The 22506-nt window shown below is 40.8% G+C and overlaps 1 protein-coding gene across 5 annotated transcripts in view; it reads right to left on the bottom strand.

Annotated features, from left to right (window-relative positions):
- SPHKAP (SPHK1 interactor, AKAP domain containing) overlaps nt 1–22506 on the bottom strand; it is a 166212-nt gene that overhangs the window by 5207 nt on the left and 138499 nt on the right. For 2 of the 5 annotated variants that reach the window (XM_032277992.1, XM_032277993.1), the window contains 6 exons: nt 21121–21376; nt 16301–20054; nt 7012–7197; nt 4735–4821; nt 2470–2522; nt 2196–2380 (listed from right to left, as the gene is read on the bottom strand). In XM_032277992.1, coding sequence (XP_032133883.1) covers nt 2196–2380; nt 2470–2522; nt 4735–4821; nt 7012–7197; nt 16301–20054; nt 21121–21376 — 4521 coding nt within the window. Of the gene's footprint in view, nt 1–2195; nt 2381–2469; nt 2523–4734; nt 4822–5536; nt 6663–7011; nt 7198–16300; nt 20055–21120; nt 21377–22506 lie in introns of those variants that run through there. The other 3 variants (XM_032277994.1, XM_032277995.1, XM_032277996.1) reach the window with 2 other exon arrangements.

The raw sequence follows: 22506 nt of genomic DNA, 5'->3' as shown, positions 1-22506 counted from the left end.
GCAGGGGGTCTTTGAGACAGGGTATGGCATGGGGGTAGGGTCACCTGTGAGTATGCTCTTTTATTGCACCCTTTGCAGCTGAGGGGTAAGGTCGGAGAGAATTTATCAAATAGTGAACACTCAACACCTTGCAAATGAAGATATGACAAGTATGGGAAGGTGCCTAGAATAATTTTGGGTAGAACAGCAGGCAGGCATAGGCATGAAAGGAAGTGTTAATTACCAGTTGGAAAAGGTTGAAGTGAGAGAGGGCACGGAAAATTAATTAGGCCTCCTTTTCAATTTTTCCAGTAGCTGATCCCATGGACTAGTGATGCAGAAATAGAGAAGCTGTTCTAACTAGTAAGCAGGGGCAAGAAGGTAAAGAACATTCATTTCAGGCTGCTGGATTTTGGCACTGAGAATTAAAATGAAATTACACAGTTTAAAAGAATCCAGATTGTAAGCCCAAGGTCATTTAACTTGAGAAAGATCCTTTTAAAATAAAGAACTATTGAGAAGTATTTTATGGAGAAAGCAGGGCGTGGGGACTTGGCCTGGGGAATCGCTCACGTACCCGATTTGCCCCTTTGTAAAAAAGGGGCAATAATATCTATTCTGTTTTTTCACAGGGTCGTTGAGAAACAAGTAGGATGAGGCACATGGAGGCACCTTGTGGCAATACAAGAAAATCCTCCCGGGGGCTTGATAGGCAGGCTCCTAAAACAGTACTTAAGATTTTTCACCCTAATCCCTCGGGCCATGAATAAGGGATCACACACTTACTATGCTATCTTACATGGCAAAAAGGATTTATCAGTTACCTTTGAGTTAATCAGAAACCTATCAGGTTTTTTGAGATGGAGTCTCACTCTGCTGCCCAGGATGGAGTGCAGTGGTGCAATGTCAGCTCACTGCAACCTCCATCTCCCAGATTCAAGTGATTCTCCTGGCTCAGCTTCCCAAGTACTGGGATTACAGGTGCCTACCACCATGCCTGGCTAATTTTTGTATTTTTTTTTTTTTTTTTTAGTAAAGACAGGGTTTTACCATGCTGGCCAGGCTGGTCTTGAACTCCTGATCTCAGGTGATCTACCCACCTCAGCCTCCCAAAAGGCTAAAATTACAGGCACGGGCCACTGTGTCTGGCCTAATCCCACAAACTCTTTAAAGGCAGAGTTTTTTTTCTGGGCTGGTGGCTGAAGGAATCAGGGAGATTGACACCAAGAGGACATAAAGCATCTACAGGACAGGAAATGTCGGTGGTTTCTGGATGCTGAGAGCAGCCCTCTTTGACAGCCAGTAGGAAAACAGGACCTCAGTCCTACGACCACATGGTGCTGAATTAGCACAACAACCTGAAGGGGCTTGGACTCTTACTCTTCCCTGGAACTTCTGGATAAGTGCCCGGTCAGGCTAACACCATAATTTCTGCCATGTAAAACCTAAGCAAAGATCACAGCTGAACTTCTGACGTACAGCGCTAGGTGTTGTTTTACGCTGGTAAATTTGTGGCAGTTTGTTACACAGCAATAGAAAACTAATATTAATTTTAATTTGAAATCTTTTAAAAGGAGTCTACTTTTAAATTATAGAAAATAAGACATTGGGAGACAGATTCATGCCTTATTCTTAATAGCTGAGATTCTACCACAGTTAATGGTCTTAGAGATATAGAATTAGAGTGACAGTACTATTAATTTTGATGTTGGCGAAGGATCTCTTCCCTAGCTTTATATTTCTTGTAGGTGGAGAATAATAAAAAAAAAAGTCTTCCTAATCCAAACCCATTTGAAAGGGAATGAAAAATGCCATATTTCGGTCTGTTTTAGATATCAGTGTGGCCTCACTTTGGTTTCTATTATATATCAGGTTCTTCTTTCTTTTATTTAAAGTAGTGCTATGAGGAAGTTTGTCCCAGAGCAAGAAAATACCAATAAATAACAGACTCTAAAAAAGTTCCCATCTCCTCAATTTACTTTTCTCATGACCCACCTACTAGCCAAGACAAACTAAGGATCAAAGAAACACGAATTATATTATATTTACACAGGTGGAAGATTTCAGTGTTCTAGCCATAATCTTGAGGTCAAGAGCAGTCAAGATCAAATAATTCAAATGTAAATGGGTTAACTGAACATTTAATGAGTTTCCAGTGGTGGTAAGAACGAACACAAAGCTTTATTGATATCCTACCCAAACTTGGAATGTGATACCTTTTCAATTCTGTTTTCCTGAGATTTCTTAAAGTAGATGGTGGGAATCCCAAGTTCGGAGGCAGCTATCCACTGCAGAGTGGCTCGGAGCTCGGCGTCTGGACATTCTGGCTCCAGGTCAAAGTTGATCACCAGCAGGCTCCTCTGGGGACTGGCTGTTCCCATGGGCAGTCCAGATGCAGATGCTAAGCACAGACACAACCACAGTCTTATCCTTCTTTCCAAAGGGAGAACCCAGGCAATTATGTGTCAAAAGTATGGGAAGGTGGCTTACCCTCTACGCTTTCTGACTGTCCTTTAAGAATCTCCTTTTCTTCTACTAATTCACTTTGGGAGAAAACAACAGTATATGGTTGGTAATGTTTAGAAGAGGAAGCTGTAAATGAAAGATGAGGCGATGGGTTTTACTGATCTAAAAGCTTCTGAAGTTCATTCTGGATTTATTGTTTTTGTAGAGTGGAATAATGCTGGGAAAATACCAGTGTGGCTATTATGTAGGATCACTGGGTCTGCAATAAATGTCCTCCTTCAACAACAGCAACAGGCTAGATAACTCAGGTTACTTTAGTTAGGATAACTGGTGTGGGGGATTCTGAGAGAGGCATCCTTCTCTTCTCTTCGACCTCCTTACCACAGACCTTCATAGGTTTAAATAATCAAAGAGAGATTTGGTAGGTAACTAGTTCTGATTTTCAGTTTTATTCTTCTGCATTTTACGTTCCATTTAATGAATCATGTGTTCCCATTTGTCACAATGTTTTTTTCTACACTATAATCACAACATAGCTTGTATTTTTATTTAAAAAAGAATTTTACGTGTATATGGTTCTTTGATCTGAAATAAGAAAAAAGACAACCAACAAACTGCAGAACTTAAATTTGACAGCAAAATATCTCAATTAAAATTTTTCTTTTTCTTTCTTTTTATTGGGGAAGTGTAGTAGCCTGGGGTGGTTTAGAATGAGGGACTCATAATGGAAGTATTTAATTAGATATGGTAGAGCTTAATATTGGAGGTGTTTTCATATGGTGTGCACTTATTACAGAGCCTTGCAAGTAGTGGGAAGATTTGGTAAATGCTTCTAAAGTAAGAATATATGGCCAGCACCTGAAAGGAAGTGGCTATCCTGGGAAGCCTGTGGTTAGCCTATATTTTTGTCATATCTAGAAATTAGAGTACAGGAGCCCTTAAAAATGTGGTGTTCTATGATAAACAATTCTCTCATTCTGTTACTGCTAAGAGATGGCTGAAAAATTCCATTGTGTTCCTGATGTTGAGAGAGAAAGAGTATAGTAATTCTTTCATTCATACCTATTTATTTGCAGAAATGTTAATTTTTCAAAGATCTAGATTTTCTTCGAGATCTCTGTGCAAGTGACGTAGTGGGTATGACAAATGGTAGGCACAGTTTCTGCTGTTATGGAGCTGCAGGATGCTGACCATGGAGGTGATGTCTTGGCTTTGTAAGAATAAAGATTTTCCCTGGGGTCATAGGCTCATAGGCTCATACCACAGAGAAAGCTGGGAAAAGTAGCTAAATAAATGTTTCCTGAAAGAGAAAAATAAATTTACCTCAAGGTAGTTTTGTTTGTTTGTTTCAGCTTCTGATTTCTCCTTCAAAAAACAAAACACAACAAAAAACCAAGCTAATGTGTACGTTCATCTCTACTTGTGAATAATGGCTGTGTGGAGCAACAAAGCCACTGTCACCCCCCATCACTGAGGAGCACACGTGGTTAAATGGTGAGATAAAAATGCTTTAGTTATAGAGAGTGATTGAGAAAATAGGTCAGGGAGCAACTTCAGCCTGTGCTTATTTATTATTGTTCTGAATTTCAGAAATCTCCAAATCATAAGCTAAATCACAATGGTCAAAGCTGGATGTCAATCATTTTAACTTTGCAGAATAACCACATATTCTAGAAGTAGTCTGGACCTCATGCTGCCTTCTCTTTTCGTGCTCTACCTTCGGAAGTACATACTTCCTAAAAGTATTTGTCTTTCTCTAAATCCTTTTTTCCTTTGGTCTAAAGGGAGTCCCCATATTGGGGAGAGCATAGTCACTGGGTGAGAATGACACATAGCCACCATGACAACTATTTAATATTAGACACATGTAGTAGTGGTAATCCCAGGTTTCCACATGTGAAGGAAAAGCCATTCACATTTGATTTTATTGAAGTGATTATGTTTTACAGTGAACACTATAGAGCAGTCTCCTGAAGTAGGCATGGTATAATTTAAATGGATTTTTGCCTCTGTTTCTAGGTAGGTAAAATGACATACACTTCAGATGATATTGATACATGTTATCTGAAATGATTATTCCACAGGGGGCAGACTTGAAACCCAGAAAGCAGGTGGTGGGGAGGGGGCAGGGCCTATTCTGGTCTTGAGTTCTTGCTCCAGTGACATGGAACCACAGCAGTACAGACATGATGAGGTCAGTGGTGGGGCACAACCTGAATGATCAAAATGGATTGCCAGATGGAATTGGAGTAGCGGTCTCACAATAACTGCATCTCAGTGGCTACTTACTTAATCATGGGAGAAGATGGCATGCTTTCCTGATAAATGTCCAGGTCCATAATGCCAAGACTGCTAGTGGCACTACTGTTGCCATTGCTGACAAAGCAAAAGTTTACATATTAATGCCCATCTCCACCCTCTGCCATGCTGCTGACACTGATGTTCCATTGTTGTACCAGATCCTTCCTTTGGTCCCCAGGAAAATATTGCTTTGTGACTAGGATACCTGAGTTAATATCTATTTCTGACCAAATTAGGAGAAATCATAATGAGACATAAGACTAACAGGCTCAGCAAATAATAATAATAGTAATAATAAAAATCTGTAATTTCTGAAGTGGTATCACAACTGGCAGATCACACCTAGGTGGTAATAATCAGTATGCCTCTATTCTTCATTCCAGCTACAATGAAGGTATTTATCTATCAGCAAGAAATTTCTTGCTGCTGGAGACACCTGTAGAGATGAAGGAACTTCTGAAAACATGGGCTGGAGGAGACACCAGAATGCTTATCTGCCTGCTTCTTGGTTTTTGACAAAAACCAGTGGACTTGTGTTCTCCCTTTGCCATTTAGGGGATTTTCTTTCTTTCTTTTTTTTGACAAAGTCTTACTTTGTTGCCAGGCTGCAGTGCAGTGGCGCGATCTCGGCTCACTGTAACCTCCGCCTCCCAGGTTCAAGCTATTCTCCTACTTCAGCCTCTCAAGTAGCTGAGACTACAGGTGCGTACCACCACTTCCAGCTAATTTTTGTATTTTTAGCAGAGATGGGGTTTCACCATGTTGGCCAGGACGGTCTCGATTCTTGACCTCATGATCTGCCTGCCTTGGCCTCCCATAGTGCTGGGATTACAGGCGTGAGCCACTGTGCCCGACCCATTTGGGGATCTTCTCAGGGACATTCCATAGGATTTCACAGGCTGTGCATCTGGCTTGTTACTTTCCAGTGAGACTACAGAACCTACAAGTACAAAGCTGGCAATGTCAATGTTTTATCACTCCTTTATCTTACAGTCTTCAATAGAGAGCAACACCTGGTACCTTTTTTATTGTAGAGAAGGAGGACTGTCGATGGCATCATTTTCACAGGCTGCACAATCAGCATATGGTCTAGTTACTAGCCTGGAACTTACTGAAACAGTGAAGTTGAGCCAATTTTTAGGCTCTGTTTGTGCTCGTGAAATAAAATATATCCAGTTTTGCCAAAACACTCAGTCTCCTCACACCTTCTCTATTTCCAGTGATGTCTCTTTCAAGCAAGGCTTTCAAAGGGTGAGTGGTGGTGCATTGTGCAGTGGGGCAGTTTTCTCCTGAATATACAAGAGTAGATTGTATTCTAAGAATAGAAAATATCAACTAGATGCCCTCAATTTTAAATTCTCCTCTTAGCTTTTGTGAGGGGCACCAGGTATATTTATATATTGAAACCTGATGATTCAAAATTGTACTGGAGATAATCACCCTATAAACCTCTGCTGTTGAGTCCAAAGTTCAAGTTCTCTTTGCTTTTTGTTTCTAGCTTGTAATACTTCCCACTAGTTTTAGAAGTTCTGACAAACTGTTAACATTGTGAAATGTTAAGTCTAAACAGACTAAATTCCCAGAAATAAAACTTTCCAAGAGGCATACATACACCCAGATGCTGATTTCATTTTCCAATTTGCCTCTGTGCAAAGTCTGTGGTCCAGTATCAAATAAGATTTTGGGCAGAAACACAGAGATCATTTTAGAGGTTCCACCTCACCAAGGAATAGCTTTTAGTTAATGTCTCCTGACTGGCTTGAGGCCTTCCACATCTGATGTCTCCTAACCTCCTCTCTAGCTTTTTGGGAGGAGCAATACAGAGGGAAGGGGAGACAGAGGGAGGAACAGTCAGGCCAAACAATACAACACAGTGGGGAAACACTTGCCTCGTGTAAACCCAGCCTGTGTTGCATCTGAAATGCAAATGAACCAGAGAGAAAGTATCAAACACACCACGTGTACAAGCAGCTCACCATTTAAAAAAATTCACGTTATCATCACTGACTACTAGCTGGGGCTTGCAGGGAAGGGAACAGAGCTCATTCTTAACTACGGCCAAAGTAATTTCAGCCATAACTGGATATTAAGATACCTCTCAGCACAAATCATGACAGGCAGGTACCTTGATGTAGTGGGAGCTTTCCTTTTTTTGTTCTCTCCCTCTGTCTTTATTAGGGACCCTTTGCAGAGAACCATTAAGATGCATTTTTAGAATCTGTGTTGAAACCAACTTCCCTGAGAAGTCAAGGGAAGAGCAGGTACCTCATGGATCGCTCACTGAGCTGCAGAAAGCTACTTGTGTCATCTGGGTTGTCCTCCTCGGTGGCGAGCTGGGACCAGCTGCCTGTACTCTCCTCGCTGCTGCTTGGAAGGTTGGGGGATTCTTCTGGGGCTCTGGCTTCTGTAGAGGATTCAGCCTCTGGTACATCTCTGGCATCAAAGTTGTCACTGTAGAGGGCAAGATATTATTACCAAGAGAGGCAGCGCACGCGCGCGCGCGTGCACACACACACACACACACACACACACACACACACACACTTCACAGAGCCGCTTTGCAGAGCCCCAGCAAGCAGGATGTCATTGGACACAGGTGGAGTCTCCCTGAGCTGATCCTTCTGCTGCTGCCCTGGATCCCATTGGCCTTTTCAGCATTACTCCCCATCAGCCAGCTTTTCTGCCTCTTCTATTAATCTTTCTTTCTCTCTCTCTTTCTTTCTTTCTTTCTTTCTTTCTTTCTTTCTTTCTTTCTTTCTCTCTCTCTCTCTCTCTCTCTCTCTCTCTCTCTCTCTCCCTCCCTCCCTCCCTCCCTCCCTCCCTCCCTCCCTCCCTCCTTCCTTCCTTCCTTCCTTCCTTCCTTCCTTCCTTCCTTCCTTCCTTCCCTCTTTCTTTTTCTTCTCTTTCTTTCTTTCATTGTACTATATGTTCTGGGGTACATGTGCAGATCTTGCAGGATTGTTGCATAGGTACATACATGGCAAGGTGGTTTGCTGCCTCCATCCCCCTGTCACCTATATCTGGCATTTCTCCCCATGTTATCCCTCCCCAGCCTCCCCACCCCCTGCTGTCCCTTCCCTTAGCCCTTCATCCATCAGACTTAGCCCTTCCATCCCTTAGACCTTCCCCAACAGACCCAGTGTGTGATGCTTCCCTCCCCGTGCTCATGTGTTCTCATTGTTCCACACCCGCCTATGAGCGAGAACATGCGGTATTTGGTTTTCTATTCTTGTGTCAGTTTTTTGAGAATGATGATTTTCTACTGACTCCCTCCAATCATTTGAAAAACAGGTTAAATGTATGTATCCCGGCCTGCACACAAAACAATTATCGAGGGACAATGGTGTTTAAAAAAGAAGATACACAAAGGATTCACCCCAGAGATTACTCTCCAAGTGTCCTCAAAAGTGGCTGCTCCATTTTGCCTTCCAATCAGGAATGAATGAGTTTGTGTTACTCCACATCTTCGTCACCACCTGGTTTTGTCAGTATTTTGAATTTTGAGATTCTAATAGGTATGTGGTGATATCTTATTGTTTTGTTTTGCAAGTTCCTAATGACATAATGTTGAGCATATTTTTATATGCTTATGTGCTATCTGTACCTGTTCTTTGGTGAAGTGTCTTTTCAGGTCTTTTGATCATTTAAAGGCTTGTATTATCTTTAACTGAAAAATAATAATTGCATCTATTTATGGGGTACAATGTGGTATTTTTATTTAGGTATACACTCTGGAATGATTAAATCAGGATAAGAATATTTATCATGTCAAATGTTTATTATTTATCTTTGATGAAAGCATTTAAAAGCTTCTCTTTTAGCCATTTTAATATATATGATACATTATTATTAACTGTAGTCACCTTATTGTGCAACAGAGCACTGGAACAAGTTTTTTCTGTCTAACTGTAGCTTTTTACCTATTGACTAGAATCTTCCTTTCTCTGTCCACCTCCCCCAGTTCCCAGCCTCTGGAAACCATCATTTTACTCTCTCCTTTTATGAGTTTGATTTTTAAAAATTTCATATATAAGTGAGATCAGACTGCATTTGTCTCTCTGTGCTTGGTATATTTCATTTAATGTAACATCCTCTATGCTCATTCATGTTGTCACAAATGACAGAATTTCCTGATTTCAAAATATATTACAAAGCAATAGTAATTAAAACAGGATGGCACTGGGATAAAAACATTGACCAGTGAAATAGGATAGAGAGTCCAGAAGTAAACCCACATATCTATGATCAACTGATTGTTGACGAAGATGCCAAAAACACCCAGTGAAGAAAGGATAGGCTCTTCAATAAATGGTGTTGGAAAACTGGATAGCCCCATACATAAGAATAAAAATGAACCATTTTCTCACCTCTTATATAAGGAACAACTAAAAATGGATTAAAGACTTAAATGTGAGATTTAAAACTATAAAACTGCTAGAAAAAAAAAACATAGCAGAAAAGCTCCATGACATTGCTCATTTTAAACTCAGTTTGTCTATCTTTATGTTGTTGAGTTTTAAGAGTTCTTTGTGTATTTTGGGTAATAGTCCTTTATTAGATATGTATATTAGAAATATTCTTTCCCAATCTGTGGCTTATCTTCTCATGTTCTTGACAGTGTCTTTCATAGAGCAAAAGTTTTTAATTTTAATAAAGTCTAGCTTATCAATTTGGTGCCTCATTGCCATACCCATGAACATTTAGATTTTTCTCCTACATATCTTCTAGAAGTTTTTTTTTTTTCTTTTTTTTTGAGAAAGAGTCTTGCTCTGTCACTCAGGCTGGAGTGCAGTGGTGCCATCTTGGCTCACTGCAACCTCCACCTCCCAGTTAAAGCAATTCTCCTGTTTCAGCCTCCCGAGTAGCTGGGATTACAGTCTCGAACAACCACACCCAACTAATTTTTGTATTTTTAGTAGAGACAGGTTTTCACCATGTTGGCCAGGCTGGTCTCAAACTCCTGAGCTCAGGTGATCCACCTGCTTCAACCTTCCAAAGATCTGGGATTACAGCCACTGGACCTGGCCGTTCTAGGAGTTATATAGCTTTGTGTTTACATTTAGGTCTGTGTTCCATTTTGGGTTATTTTTTGCAAAAGGTATAATGTTTGTGTCTAGATTCATTTTTTTTGGCACATAAATGTCCAGTTGTTTCCATACAATTTGTTGAAGAGCTTATCTTTTCTTCATTATATTATCTTTGTTTCTTTGTCAGAGATCAATTGACTATTTGTGGGTGTCTATTTTTGGCCTCTCTGTTCCTGTTCATTGATTGATTTATCTGTTTAAAGTACACTAGGCTGACAGTTTTTTTCCTTCAGCATAGTACAGCTGTCATTCTTTGTCTTTTATCTTATATTATTCCTGAGAAGAAATCTACAGTTTTTATTTGTGCTCCTCAATATGTAATGTTTCTTTTTATCTGGGCTGCTTTTAAGACTATTTCTTTATGATTTGTTTTTAATAATTTGGTTATAATGTGCCTTGATGTGGTTTTCTTTTTGTTGATCCTGCTTAGAGTTCATTATATTTCTTAATTTATGAGTTTATAACTTTCATCAAATCTTATATTCATGTGTACCTTTAAATCTTTCAGCATATTTATAAGACATATTTAAAGCCCTTGTCTGCTAATTTTATCTTCTCTGTAATTTCTGGAGATGTTTCTTTTGATGCTTATACTCCTTGTTATGAGTGATATTTTTCTTCTCTGTGTGGCATTTTTTTGCTTGGATGCTACATTCCAAGTGTTCATGTTGTTGAGTACTGGATGTTATTGTTTTTCCTTTAAACAGTGTTGGACTTTATTCTAGGTTAAATTAGTTTAAGTTCAGCTTGATTTTTTTGATGCTTGCTTTTAAGTTTTGTTAGAATAAGTGTAGATAAGCCTTGATTTTTAGGGCTAGTTTAGCCTTAATTCTATGATGTGATCCTTTTAGGGTCTCTACTGAGTACTGTGTGTATTTAACATGGGCCTTCACTCTGGCTACTTGGGACTAAACATCTTCCAGTACTATGGGAGCTTGTGGCACTGTCCAGCTTACAACTCTCTAGCATCATGGGGTTGTACCTATGCCTGCATGACTCAGCGTTCAGCAATGGGTCCGGGGGTGTCCTGTGCAGATTCCTCCTCTTTCTCTGTATATCTCCCTCCAGCCTGTGTCTCCTCACCTCATTGTGTCCCCTGAACTCTGCTCAGGATTTCCCTCTTTGTACTATTGTCTGAAAAGGAAATCCCAACAGAAAGTGAGGGCGATTATAGGGCTAATCATGTTTATTTTCCTTTGCTCAATGTGCCCCTTGTTGTACAATGTGTGAAAGCAGTTGCTTAATTTTGCTCTTCAAAAATAAATTATTCATGGATGGGCCAGGCACAGTGGCTCACGTTTGCAATCCCAGCACTTTGGGAGGCAGAGGCAAGGGGGTTACTTGAGGTTAGGAGTTTGAGGCCAGCCTGGCCAACATGGTGAAACCCCATCCCTATTAAAAATACAAAAGAAAATTTAGCCAGGTGTGGTGGCATGCTCCTGTAATCACAGCTATCCCAGGAGGTGGATGCAGGAGAATCACTTGCAACTGGGAGGCAGAGACTGCAGTGAGTCAAGATCGCACCACTGCGCTCCAGCTTGGGTGACAGGGCAAGACTCGGTCTCAAAAAAAAAAAAAAAAAATTAATGGATGGAGGGCAAGTTCAGTTTCAGTTTCAGTAACTTCATTGTACGTGGAAACAGAAGTCCTTTCACATTCAACTTTAGTGCTGTCTCTGCAGGTATGCCATTGTATTTTTGGTTTCAGTAATATGTTTTTCTATCTAGCTGTTTTAAATTTCAATTATTACACTTTTTGTCTCTTGTAGTGGTATTTGATTTTTATATCTACCTCATTCTATTCTGATGGTAGTTTCTTTCTTGCTCCTATTTTGTAAGTCACATTTTTTGGAAATATTGAAAATAAGTACTTTACATTCTGTATTTAATAATTCCAGTGTCTGAGAACCTTAGTAGGGCTAATTCTGCCTTTTCATGTTTGTGCTGAGTCTCACAGTGCCTTGATTCCTTGTGTGTCTTGCAGTTTGAGACTCCGAGCTTATATTTGATGGGGTTTTATTTTTTGAAATCCTTTAAGATGGGGCGTAACTCTCCAGAGATTTTACTTTTGCCTCTACCAAGCTCTCACAGGATTGTTAACCTGACATTGCTTTAAGGTAATTTACGAGTTTGGGATTTCCTGGACCACAAGTATAATGCAAATTAGAATACAAAAATGCATTAGGGTAAGCTGTGGTTATACATTGTCAAGGGGATTGTTTTTTTCTCATACCCGGAGCCCTAACCTGGAAAGACACATTTTTGTAAAATCTGTTTACTTTTCTGGTGGGTGAGCTTTTTCCTTAGTTCACACTTTTACCGAGGTTGTCACCCTTCAGCATGTGGAAGTCTGTCTTAGTTCCAAGTCTTCACCATTCAGGGACCCACAGTCTCATTTCCTGGCTCCTACCAGTCTTTAGAAAATGTATTTTTAGGCTATGGAAACAGGTAAATGCCCTCAAGGGCAGGCACAGAGTCAGCTTTAATTTGCTACCTTTTCAAATTCTTTCTTTTCTTTTCCTTCTGAAATTTTCATTATAATTACTATTGTTAAGATCAGCTTTCTCTGTGAAACGAGGGTAAATCATAAATGGCAGACAGCGTTCTGTTCCCATCTCTCCAGATAAGGGCTCTTAGGAGGTGCTGTTTTAGACGGGAGTGCCAAACATCCAAATCCATGGGGAATATACCACACCTGCTTGCCAATTTTTTAAATTGACAGTAATTGTATCTATTATATGGGGTATACTGTGATGCTTTCATATATGTTTACCCTCTGGAATGATTAAATCATGCTAATTAACAAATCTAGCACCTCACATACTTATATTTTGTTGTGGTGAAAACATTTAATAGCTAATGTTTTAGCAGTTTTGAAATATATAGGTCAGGCACAGTGGCTCACGCCTGTAATATCAGCACTTTGGGAGGCTGAGGTGGCAGGATCATTTGAGCCCAGGAGTCTGAGACCAGACTGGGCAACTGAGTGAGATCTCCATCTCCACAAAAAATTAAAAAACTGGGCAGGCATGGTGGTCCACACCTACAGTCCCAGCTGCTTGAAAGGCTGAGGTAGGAGGATTGCTTGAGCCCAGGGGGCTGGAGCTGTGGGGAGCCATGGTTGCGCCATAGCACTCCAGCCTGGGTGACAGCATGAGACGCTATCCAAAATAAATAAATAAATAAATAAGAAAGAAAAAGAAATATATACTGAATTGTTATTTATTACATTCACCATTCTGGGCAATAGATCACAAAAGCTTATTTGTTTTTCTTTTCTTTTCTTTTTTTCAAATCAACTTTGTGCTTAAAAAGATGTTTATTATACTTAATCCAGGATTTCTAGGTGATTCATAGTGGGAACACTTTTTAGACTGGCTAGATCACCATAATGCTTAAAATGCAAGCATTTCACAAGTCTTTCACTCTAGTTCTTCCCATGGTTGGCAACTTCTCTTCTTTAGGTCTCATCTCAAATGCCAACATCCTGTCTAAGTATCCACTTTCCCTACCAGTTATTTGCTGCCACATTACTCTTTACTTTTTCTCTCATCACACTATACAATAATATTTTTTTCCAAAGGTTTTCCAATGTACACTGCTTGTCTCTCCCACTAGTGTATAAGAGCCATGAGAGTAGACACAAGTCTCTATTTTCTTCTGTGTTTTCAGCCCCAAGGCTAATTGCTTGTCGGAATAAGCACTCAAATGTTTGAGGGATGAATCATTTTTTCTTGAGGCAAATATAAATGGATACACAACCTAAAATATGTTTCTAAAACATAAGATTATGTCAGCGAGTATGGCGTGTGAATGCTCAGAATTCTGTTTCTTGTTTATGCTTTGTGGTCTCAGCTTATCAAAAAGTCAAGTAAACTCTGAAGTTGTTATCCTTTAATCAAAAAAAGTAAGAAAGTGATTTTTATTTCAGTATATGGAGCATTAATAACATTTTTTAAAGTAAGAATCATGAAAACGTGCTTAAAGAAAATAGCCTAAAATTATTTTCAGGACATGATGCCTCCACAACTCCAAACAAAATTAAGAGTGCCTATGCCACTTATCTTGTTTGTGTGGATGGGGGAAGAACTGTTTCACAGAGAAGTGAGTTTTGTATTTATCTATTTTGACTAATCAAATCCCATAACATCTCTGAGCTTAAAAAATGTAATCTAAATATGGTTAATTTTCCCTCTAGCAAATTCCGGAAATTCTCTGGTTTTAATAAAATCCTCTTACTGTTCATAAGCTATTTCTTTTGGAAAAAAAAATTTCCTGGAATAAGGGCAGTCACGTACCCTAACCCCAAACAACGACAGCACCAAAAAGCAAGCATTTATTGAGTGCTTACAACCTGCAAGGCCCAGAGTTGAGAGATTTATGTGCATTTCTTTATTAAAACCTTAAAGATCCTCATATAATATAATTATCATTCTTTCCTATAGGTGAGTAAACTGAGGTAAACAGGGAAGTTGCTCAAGGTGGTATAGTTGCAAGGTTAGTAAAAATCCATGTTCCATAATAATCCTTTATATTGTTCCACAAAGAAAAACACTTTCAATATTTAGTCCTTATGTTTTGGAAGCAGATGTAGGTCTTGAATTTCTAGGGTGGGTGACTCTACATTCTTTTTTGTTTTATTGGTGGTAAACCAAACCAGAAATCATGATTTTAGAGGGTATGTTCTTAGGTCATTATATGTAATACAAACCTAAGTCATTTGAGGACTTTATTTATAAATATTTCCAATATTATTTTGGAAATAGCATTGAATTTTACCTATTTTAAGGATATCAGTGACATTTAATTCATAATTGTATAATGAATTTTATTCAACTTCAGTAACACATGCGATTTGATCTCAGCCTACAACCATAAATCTTGTTGAATTACTATTTGGTGAACGCTCCCTAACTAGTCACTCTTTGGTTAAAAATCTCAGCTGGATTTAAGATATCTGTGTTGAAGAAGACTCTCAGTCAGGCATCTGTATTCTATTGTAAGGGTTTTCCATTTTTTTGTATTTCAAGTTAAAGTAATTCTAGAGAATTACACATGAACTAATTTGTTTCTTTAGCTCTGATCGCTTTAAAAAATTGTAATTTTCCATGCAACCCAGATAAAATACTTCGATACATATTGTCTATAGCTGGAGAATTACTGTTGTATAAATATGTGCCTTGGTTAGCTCTGCCTACGTCGTTTGATTTAGCTTTGTGTTCTTTTGCTTTTGTTTCCATGCTTTCTCCCTATTCTTCCAGGTTTTCATCCAATTGGAAAGTTAAGTTCTTAGCACTGAGTGGCTAAGAAGGATATATTTAAATCCACCTAGACACTATGTACCAAACACACCCAACCATAACCACACCTGTAATGATGCCCTCTAGTGGGGAGCACTAGTACCTGAAGATGAATCCCTTTGGTGGAAGTGGGCAAGTCTCAAGGACTTTCAGAGAGCTGCTGAAATTTGATGATGGCTATGTTCAACTTGTTCATTGACAGTAAACATTTAAAAATCACAGGCTTCTTGTAAATAACAAACAATATAGTCATATGTCTCTGAAAAGACTGTTCCAACTTAGGTTTTGCAAGGCGAGTAGCTTATTTTTTTTATTTTGTTTTCCCGTTTTAACTTTACGGACTAAAACTAAAGGAATGATACAATGATCTCATATTCAAGAATCTTATAAATTTTCTACAGCAAATATATGCTGTAAAAGGAATGGACAGTTGTTTAAGCAGCCTGAGAGAAATTATTACATTGCGTCAAATTCAAAATGCATCGGCAACTACGTCATAATTTTCTGGAAGAGAACTGTTTAAGTAACAATACTGCAGGATTGCCTTGCATTTATACTGCCAGAATTATACCAGGCATCTAAAGGGCCAGCTCTTGTGGGACACGGTGTCCTTGCCAAGATCTTCAGAAAAAAAAAAAAACAAAAAACAAACAAACAAAAAAAACCAGAAAGAAAAACTTGAAAGGAGAGACTCTATGGAGAAGAAAAACAAGAGGAGAGAATAATGATGCCAAAATATTTAATGTCAAATGCCAATACTAACATTTATTTAAATTTAACTGTTTTCAAATGAATAAGTTGGCATCATTTATTGTTAATATTATTGCATAATATGTTATTAATATTATTATTTGCTTAAAAATGCCATAAATGAATTTTAGAAGGTAGCAAACCATAGGAGATTAATTTTAATGGGGAAAATGATATCTTCTTTGGTTATATAGATGAGTTTAATTTGTTTTGGAGATTTTTAAGAAAGTTACTTTCAAATCTCTATCATAAGTGCATATTAACCAAGGAGGTCATTTTTTTTTTTTTTTTGGTTTTGAAAATTTAGCTCTTGCACCAATCAAATCCAAATTTAAGTCTAAGATTCAGACTAAGCATTGATTAAGATGCAAATTCCAGTCACATGCACCCTTTGTAGTCTAAGAGATGATTCACTTACCTATGGATTTGACAGGTGTTCACGGCTGTGTCTCCACCTCTCACCCCATCTGGGATGTTTTCGTCATTCAGATGCTCTTCTGCTTCCTCTAGGGGGCTGCTTTTGGAAAGGAAGGGCCCAGGTTCCCCAGCACGGGCTTCTCTCTGATCCGTTTCAATCTGAATCAAAGGCACTTCCCTCGAGCAAAGTGACCGCCTTTTGTGGTTTACTGGGACAGTGTCCTGGCACGAGGAAGTTTCTTTTTCAGAATCTAAACGGTTGTGGTTTGTAAGAGAAGTGGTTTTGCTCAAAGATGACACCAGGGGCTGTCTGCATTCAGTAATAGAGTCTTTCCTCGGGCGATCGAGAGACTCCTGAATAAGCAGAGTTGGCCCACCGCACATCCTGCTCGAAGCTGATCTATATGCACATTTCTCTGCTTGCGAGGGAGAGCCACTGGAAACAGGCTCTGTGTCAGCTCCCCCCACATCATCCACAATGATTTTGTTCTTGCGCATGAGGGCCTCGATGGAGCTAGCCCACGTTTCATGAATTAACATGCTTGTGATGTGGTCAGTCCCACCTCTCCGATACAAGCAAGAGTCAGATTTGCAGAGACCGGATGAGGACGCGCTACCGACTGGCTGCACGCTTAGGAAATCTTGTGGGCAGTTCTGAGCAAAGCCATCTAAAGAGTTGGCTTTGATGGGCACATTCACTGTCAGCCTGGAGCATGGGGACCTGCTGTCTGGCATGGATGACTGTCTGTGGCACGCTGGAGATCGCAGAGAAGGAGATAGTAGGCCAGCTGCCCAGTCCTGGCTGCTCCGTCTGGAGGAGGTGCTGTCTCTGCTATCTCTTTCGATGTCCCTCAGCATGTACCTGTAGAACTCCTCGGTGATGCTCTCTGTGCTGGACTGCTTAGAGGGACAGCTCGACCTCACGCTGAGGTGGTCACTTTTTCGGCAAGCCTGTTGCATGGCCGAGCTCAGAATGCTGCTGGCATTCTTGCCAGCATAGTAATCCAGCAGTAACTCAAATCCTCTCCCTTCATTTTCCATCTGGTTCACCATGAACCTGGAAAACTCATCGGTGATGCTCTCACAGCTCGACTGCTTGGAGACAGAGCTGGCCCTGCTGACCGGCTGGCTCAGGGTGCTCATTAACCCCAGGCTGTTGACATAGGCCCTGGCCTCGGAGTCTTCTTCAGGAATGCTTTCACAGCTGGAGGTCTTCAGCCGGCTCCACCTGTCGCCACCACTCAGTAACCTATTCCGGGAATAGCCCTGTGCCTGCCACATACCGTCCACCATGGAGAACTCCGTCAGGTTCATGATCTTGGCTGCCACTTCATTGGCAAAAAGATTGACAGAATCTGGGACATCCTCAAGGTTCATGGACTCGTCCACAACCCTGTTCATGAGCTTCTCTTTAAGCTCTGGGTGCTCATCCGTCTTCCTCTTGATCTCACTGAGCCGGGGAGGCTTGTGTTTCCTCACAGCGGCCCCGCTCCCCTGGATCTCTTTCTTTCTCTTCAAGGATCGGCAGGGTATGTTGGGTGTCATCAGAAACTCACTCCCTCTTTTCCATGCACAAAACCAGGGTTGTTTTCCACTGGAGTTGTCAAGGCAAATCGCTGCAATTTCAGTTGCCATGGAGACGACCGTGTCTGCTAATTCTTCCGCAAAGTCTGTAATGCAGTAGATGTCTGCATGCTTTGCTTGAAGCACGGATTGAGCAGGAAGCAGCAAGTCATCCCCTAACAAGGACAGGTCGACTTGAACTTCGTTGTTGTGAGATGTGGCACAGTTGTACTTTTCTTGGGTGTTTGGGGGGATACTGTCCCCAGCCTCCTGGGAACCGCTTCTGCACTGGCTGACTGTTGGGGGCCTTTGTGCTTCCAAAGAGGCTCTGCATTCATTCTCACTGAGATGAGGGCTTTTTGTATCCTCTCCCGCGGTTCCTTTCAGATATATTTCCTTGGGGGATGTTTTAGCAGTCGAAGAGTTGGGCCCTCTGTGACTATGTGATAATTCTGACTGCAGCATGGGGTTCTTTAAGAGGCCTGGCCTCACTCCACCCTTGTCTTGTTTTGAATGCATGTCCCCCACAAGATTGTGGATGACAAGACTAGTGTTGTGTGAATCGTTAAGTGGAGAGCTGCTGGAGGATTCAGTGGCTTTTGTCCATGCTTGACTAGCACCCGGATCAGATGGCTGGCAGCCTGATTCCGTCTCCCTCCTTCTGATGGTCTCCTTAGAAAGGACAGCAGGACATTCGCCAAGCCGTACAATGTGGCTCATCTTCTTGAACGTGAAGCATATCACATCAAAGAGCAGTTGGTTTGTACTTTCCATTAAGGTGTCCAGAATTTCAGATGAATGCCTGTCGTCATTGGGGTTGATTATCATATTTTTCTGGTAAACTTCGTCAATGGAATGCTTCAGGATAACATTGGACAGCGTATGTGCCAGTTCGTTCCTGAGGACATTTTCTGAGCACAGGGTCTGAGACTTTGAAGCAGTTTCCATGATTCTCCTGTTCATGGATTCCAGGAAGTCTCCCATGCTGCTGTAGGTATTAGGCCTTGTTAAAACCAGAGCAGCCTCCTTGAGCAATCCCTCTGCAATAGCTTCCTTGCCAAACTCTATGCTTGCTAAACTACAAAGTGGGGGGATGGCTTCAGAAGCATCAGCTGCAGGCAAGAGACCACCACTTGGAGCCACTGAGCACGTCACCTCTTCTCTTTCACCCAGACCACAGACAGCCACGGCACTGGCCACTTGAGTCATGCCACACAAAGCAGATGGAAAGGAGTACTCACTGATGGAAGGTTCCTTGAGTCCTTGGGGTGGTTGAGTTTGCTGTGCACCACTGCCACCTAGTGGACAGTTTGAATCCACTTGCTCCATTTTGAGTCTTTCTGTGGCCTGTGGACTGGAAATGGTTCCAATCACAGTGGCTGCACAAGCTAATGCCACTTCTACAGCACTCTGGGCTTGTCTGCTGGAGTTCTCTCCTGAGAGGATGCCTGAAGTTTCAACAGAGACTTCCGTCTCAGGCCATGAGGAGATGCCTGGCTCAGGGGGAGCATCGCTGCCATCTGGACTCTGAACAACGACGATTTTGGGGAGCTCATTCCATGACTGAGAAACCACTGTATCTTTTGTGGAATAGCAACTGGGAAGCAGAGAACTTCCTACAGAAACACTGGCTGCATATTCCTGGAGTAAGGTGGGCTGAGACTGAGATAATCTGATAAACGCATCCTGCAGCACGGATTCTGCTAAATTTGTAGCGTACTTGCCAGTTGTGACTTCTCCATCTTGTATAGAAGGAAGAGCATTTCTTGTGTCTTCATGATCTCCTGGGTTTAGGTTGCTTCTCTGTTCAGCCACAGCACATGCAGAAGGCACATCTTTATCCATCATGGGGAAATAAGCATCCTTTGGAATATACAGTGCCTGTGATTTTTCCGCTTGGTCTTTAAAAACTTCTGAATAATAATAACGTGTGGCTTGTCTCTCACTCCCCACGGCTTCACTTTTCCACAGTGATGGCTTGGCTGAGGGATCTAGACTCTGCGAGGCTGTGTTCTTTGTTAGGTTTTCTGGAGATCGTTCTGTTTTAGCCAACGGTGTGTGACATTTGTTGATGTATTTGTCTTCCAAAGCATAAAGCCACTTTTCTTTGTTGTAATTCCATTCCTCCTGGGTGGCACTCTTTGGCTGTTTACTTTCCAAAACATTGGCTGAGATATTTATATGTTCATAACCTAGTGAAGAGAAAATGAGGGACACTATTATTTTTTGGATAGCAGGTTACCATGAGTCTAATGCAATAATTACTCTCTAAAAATAAAGCATTAACATTTTTCCCCCTTGAAGAATAATATTTTGAATGTTTCTTCAAGAAAAATTAGTCTGAAAAGGCTTTCAAATTGCATGATAGAATGCTACCCAACAAAATGGCTTTCCATGTGGTATACAAATGCAAGCACTAGAGTAGGAGGTATTTGAAGGCTGAGGGGTGCCACCATTCTTCAGGGGAAAGCATTCTTCAGGGGAAAGACAGCTGCATCTTAGCGCTTCCCATTGGGTATGGAAGGAGAAGGGGGGATGTTGACAGCAACCTCAGTAGTGGGACTTCTTGCAAAGATTTGTCTAAAGTTTGCACATAACTTGTGCCAGGGACAGTGCAACAACATCTGGGGTACCCCTTCCTCGGTGGCTAAAACTGGGAAGAAGGAACTCATTGTTCATTGAGCTCTGTGAATGAGTCAACAGAAAGAGCTGAAGAAATGACTGCCAAGTACTTTCCTGGATTATCTTTTTCTATCCTCACAAAAGTCATTAGCTATAGGCAGTACTCCCAAATTAGACAACAAAACTGGGGCTCAGAAAAATTAGGTAACTGGCACCAGATCTCACAGCCTCAATGTGGCAGTGCTGGGATTCAAATCCAGGCTGGTCCAACTTGGCTCCAACAAATATATGGCTTTGATGGAAGTCTTAGGAAAATTAACTTTCCTCCCAGTGATAGCCACCAACTCTTGGCAGGCAGGAGGATTTTCCTTTAAAGTACACAAATTCCCTTCGGCATCCCTAAGGCATTTTTTGGGAGTCTGGATCCATCCAACCATTAAGTCTGCTAAGTGCATTGGTCAGCATCTTCACCAGTGTTCTCATATCCTCCTTCCTTCCTTCCTTAAAATTCAGCAAGTACAGTTTGTGATGTGTCGGCCAAACTGATGTGGCCTGGAACTTTTCTGAAATCTCGCCCAGACATTTTTATATGGGGACTAGTTTCAGGGGGCACATTTTTTATTGGGAAGTTCTCACCGTTCCTAGATTCATCCACATCATTCTCTTCCTCCAGGTGCTCAGAAGCAGTGAGAAAGTCTTCCTCAATTGAGGATAAGGAACAGTTTGTGTCATCCTCCACTTTCAAGATGCTTGTTTCTAGGTGGAGCTGTCGCTCCTGCACCAGTTCCAGACCAATCAAAAATTTGTTGATTTCAAAGATGATGCAATTGGTACTGTTTGGTCTGTTCCCTCTTGCACATTGGACCAAGCAGATATCTGGCAGCCAAGGGCACTGAAAGTGAAGAGAAAAGAAGGCATTTATTAAAAAGGGTAAATAAAAGACTCTTGCCTCCGACCTTTCTTTTTCTACCAAGCTCTCCTCTTAAAAGGAGTGGGGGACCTTTAAAATATTTGAAATATCTTCTGGGATCATACTAATAAACTGCTTGAAAAAAAATCAAGTGATGTTTGGGAACACAAGGTACCTAGGAGAAAGCCTGACTTAGGGGAAAATAGACCAGCTGTATCACATATTTTAGTCTCCCTTGGTTAAAGCAAAAGTTCAACTGGGTAAAGTTAAACAGGCAAAGAAGATTTTATTCGAGGCTATTAAAATAGGGAAGGGAGGCCAGAATGAGGCTGGACCACAACTCCACGGAAGCAAAGGGCAATAGGGTTTTTAAGGGCTAGGGTGATGGGGGAGATCTTGGGTCATCTGTGTTTGATACTAAGTAAACTCTCTTGTATCTTTATTACAGGAGGTAGTTTTACAACCTGGAGCAAGATGCCCACTGAAGTTAGGTTCTTACTCTACCATAGAGACTGGGGACACTAAGGGGACTATCTTCCTTAATGATTACATTTCAAAGGGACAGCTCCCAGGTCCTTGAAAAAGACATTTCTGGGTATAAAGCTGGCAAGAGGCTTTTACAAAAAGATTTACATCTCAAAAAGGCAGAGGAGGAATTTAGAATTATAAATTGTCTAGATTAAATGCTCGAAGAAAAGGGAAGTCAAGGTCTAGAGTCAAGAAGGAGCCAGTCTAAATTTTCGTCAACGCTGTCTTGGTTACCTCTCTTGATTAAACTGAGTCCTAGCTTCTCAGACCAGTATCTTTCTCTGCCTTGAAGATACTCAGTAAAACCCCTATTGGTACTTCAGATGTACAGTAAGTGTTCCATCAACTACAAGATTCTATAATTTGTATTGCTTATCTAAAGAAGTAGTCAGTATGAAATTAAATGAAATCCATAGGAAGTGAAATAATTATCTCTAAAAGACCAGCATATGGGAAGAACAGTGAAAAAGAGGCCCAAATTATTGAATCATGCACTAGTTAGACCTCTTACTTCTGTTCAGTTCTAAGTTTACAAACCATATCCCCATCCTCCACTATACATTTTCACTATTCATATTATTTAT

The sequence above is a fragment of the Sapajus apella genome, unplaced genomic scaffold (genome assembly GCF_009761245.1).
Source record: "Sapajus apella isolate SASKATOON/1434 unplaced genomic scaffold, GSC_monkey_1.0 scaffold10, whole genome shotgun sequence".
NCBI lineage: Eukaryota > Metazoa > Chordata > Mammalia > Primates > Cebidae > Sapajus > Sapajus apella.
This window is presented reverse-complemented; position numbering and strand designations above follow the sequence as displayed.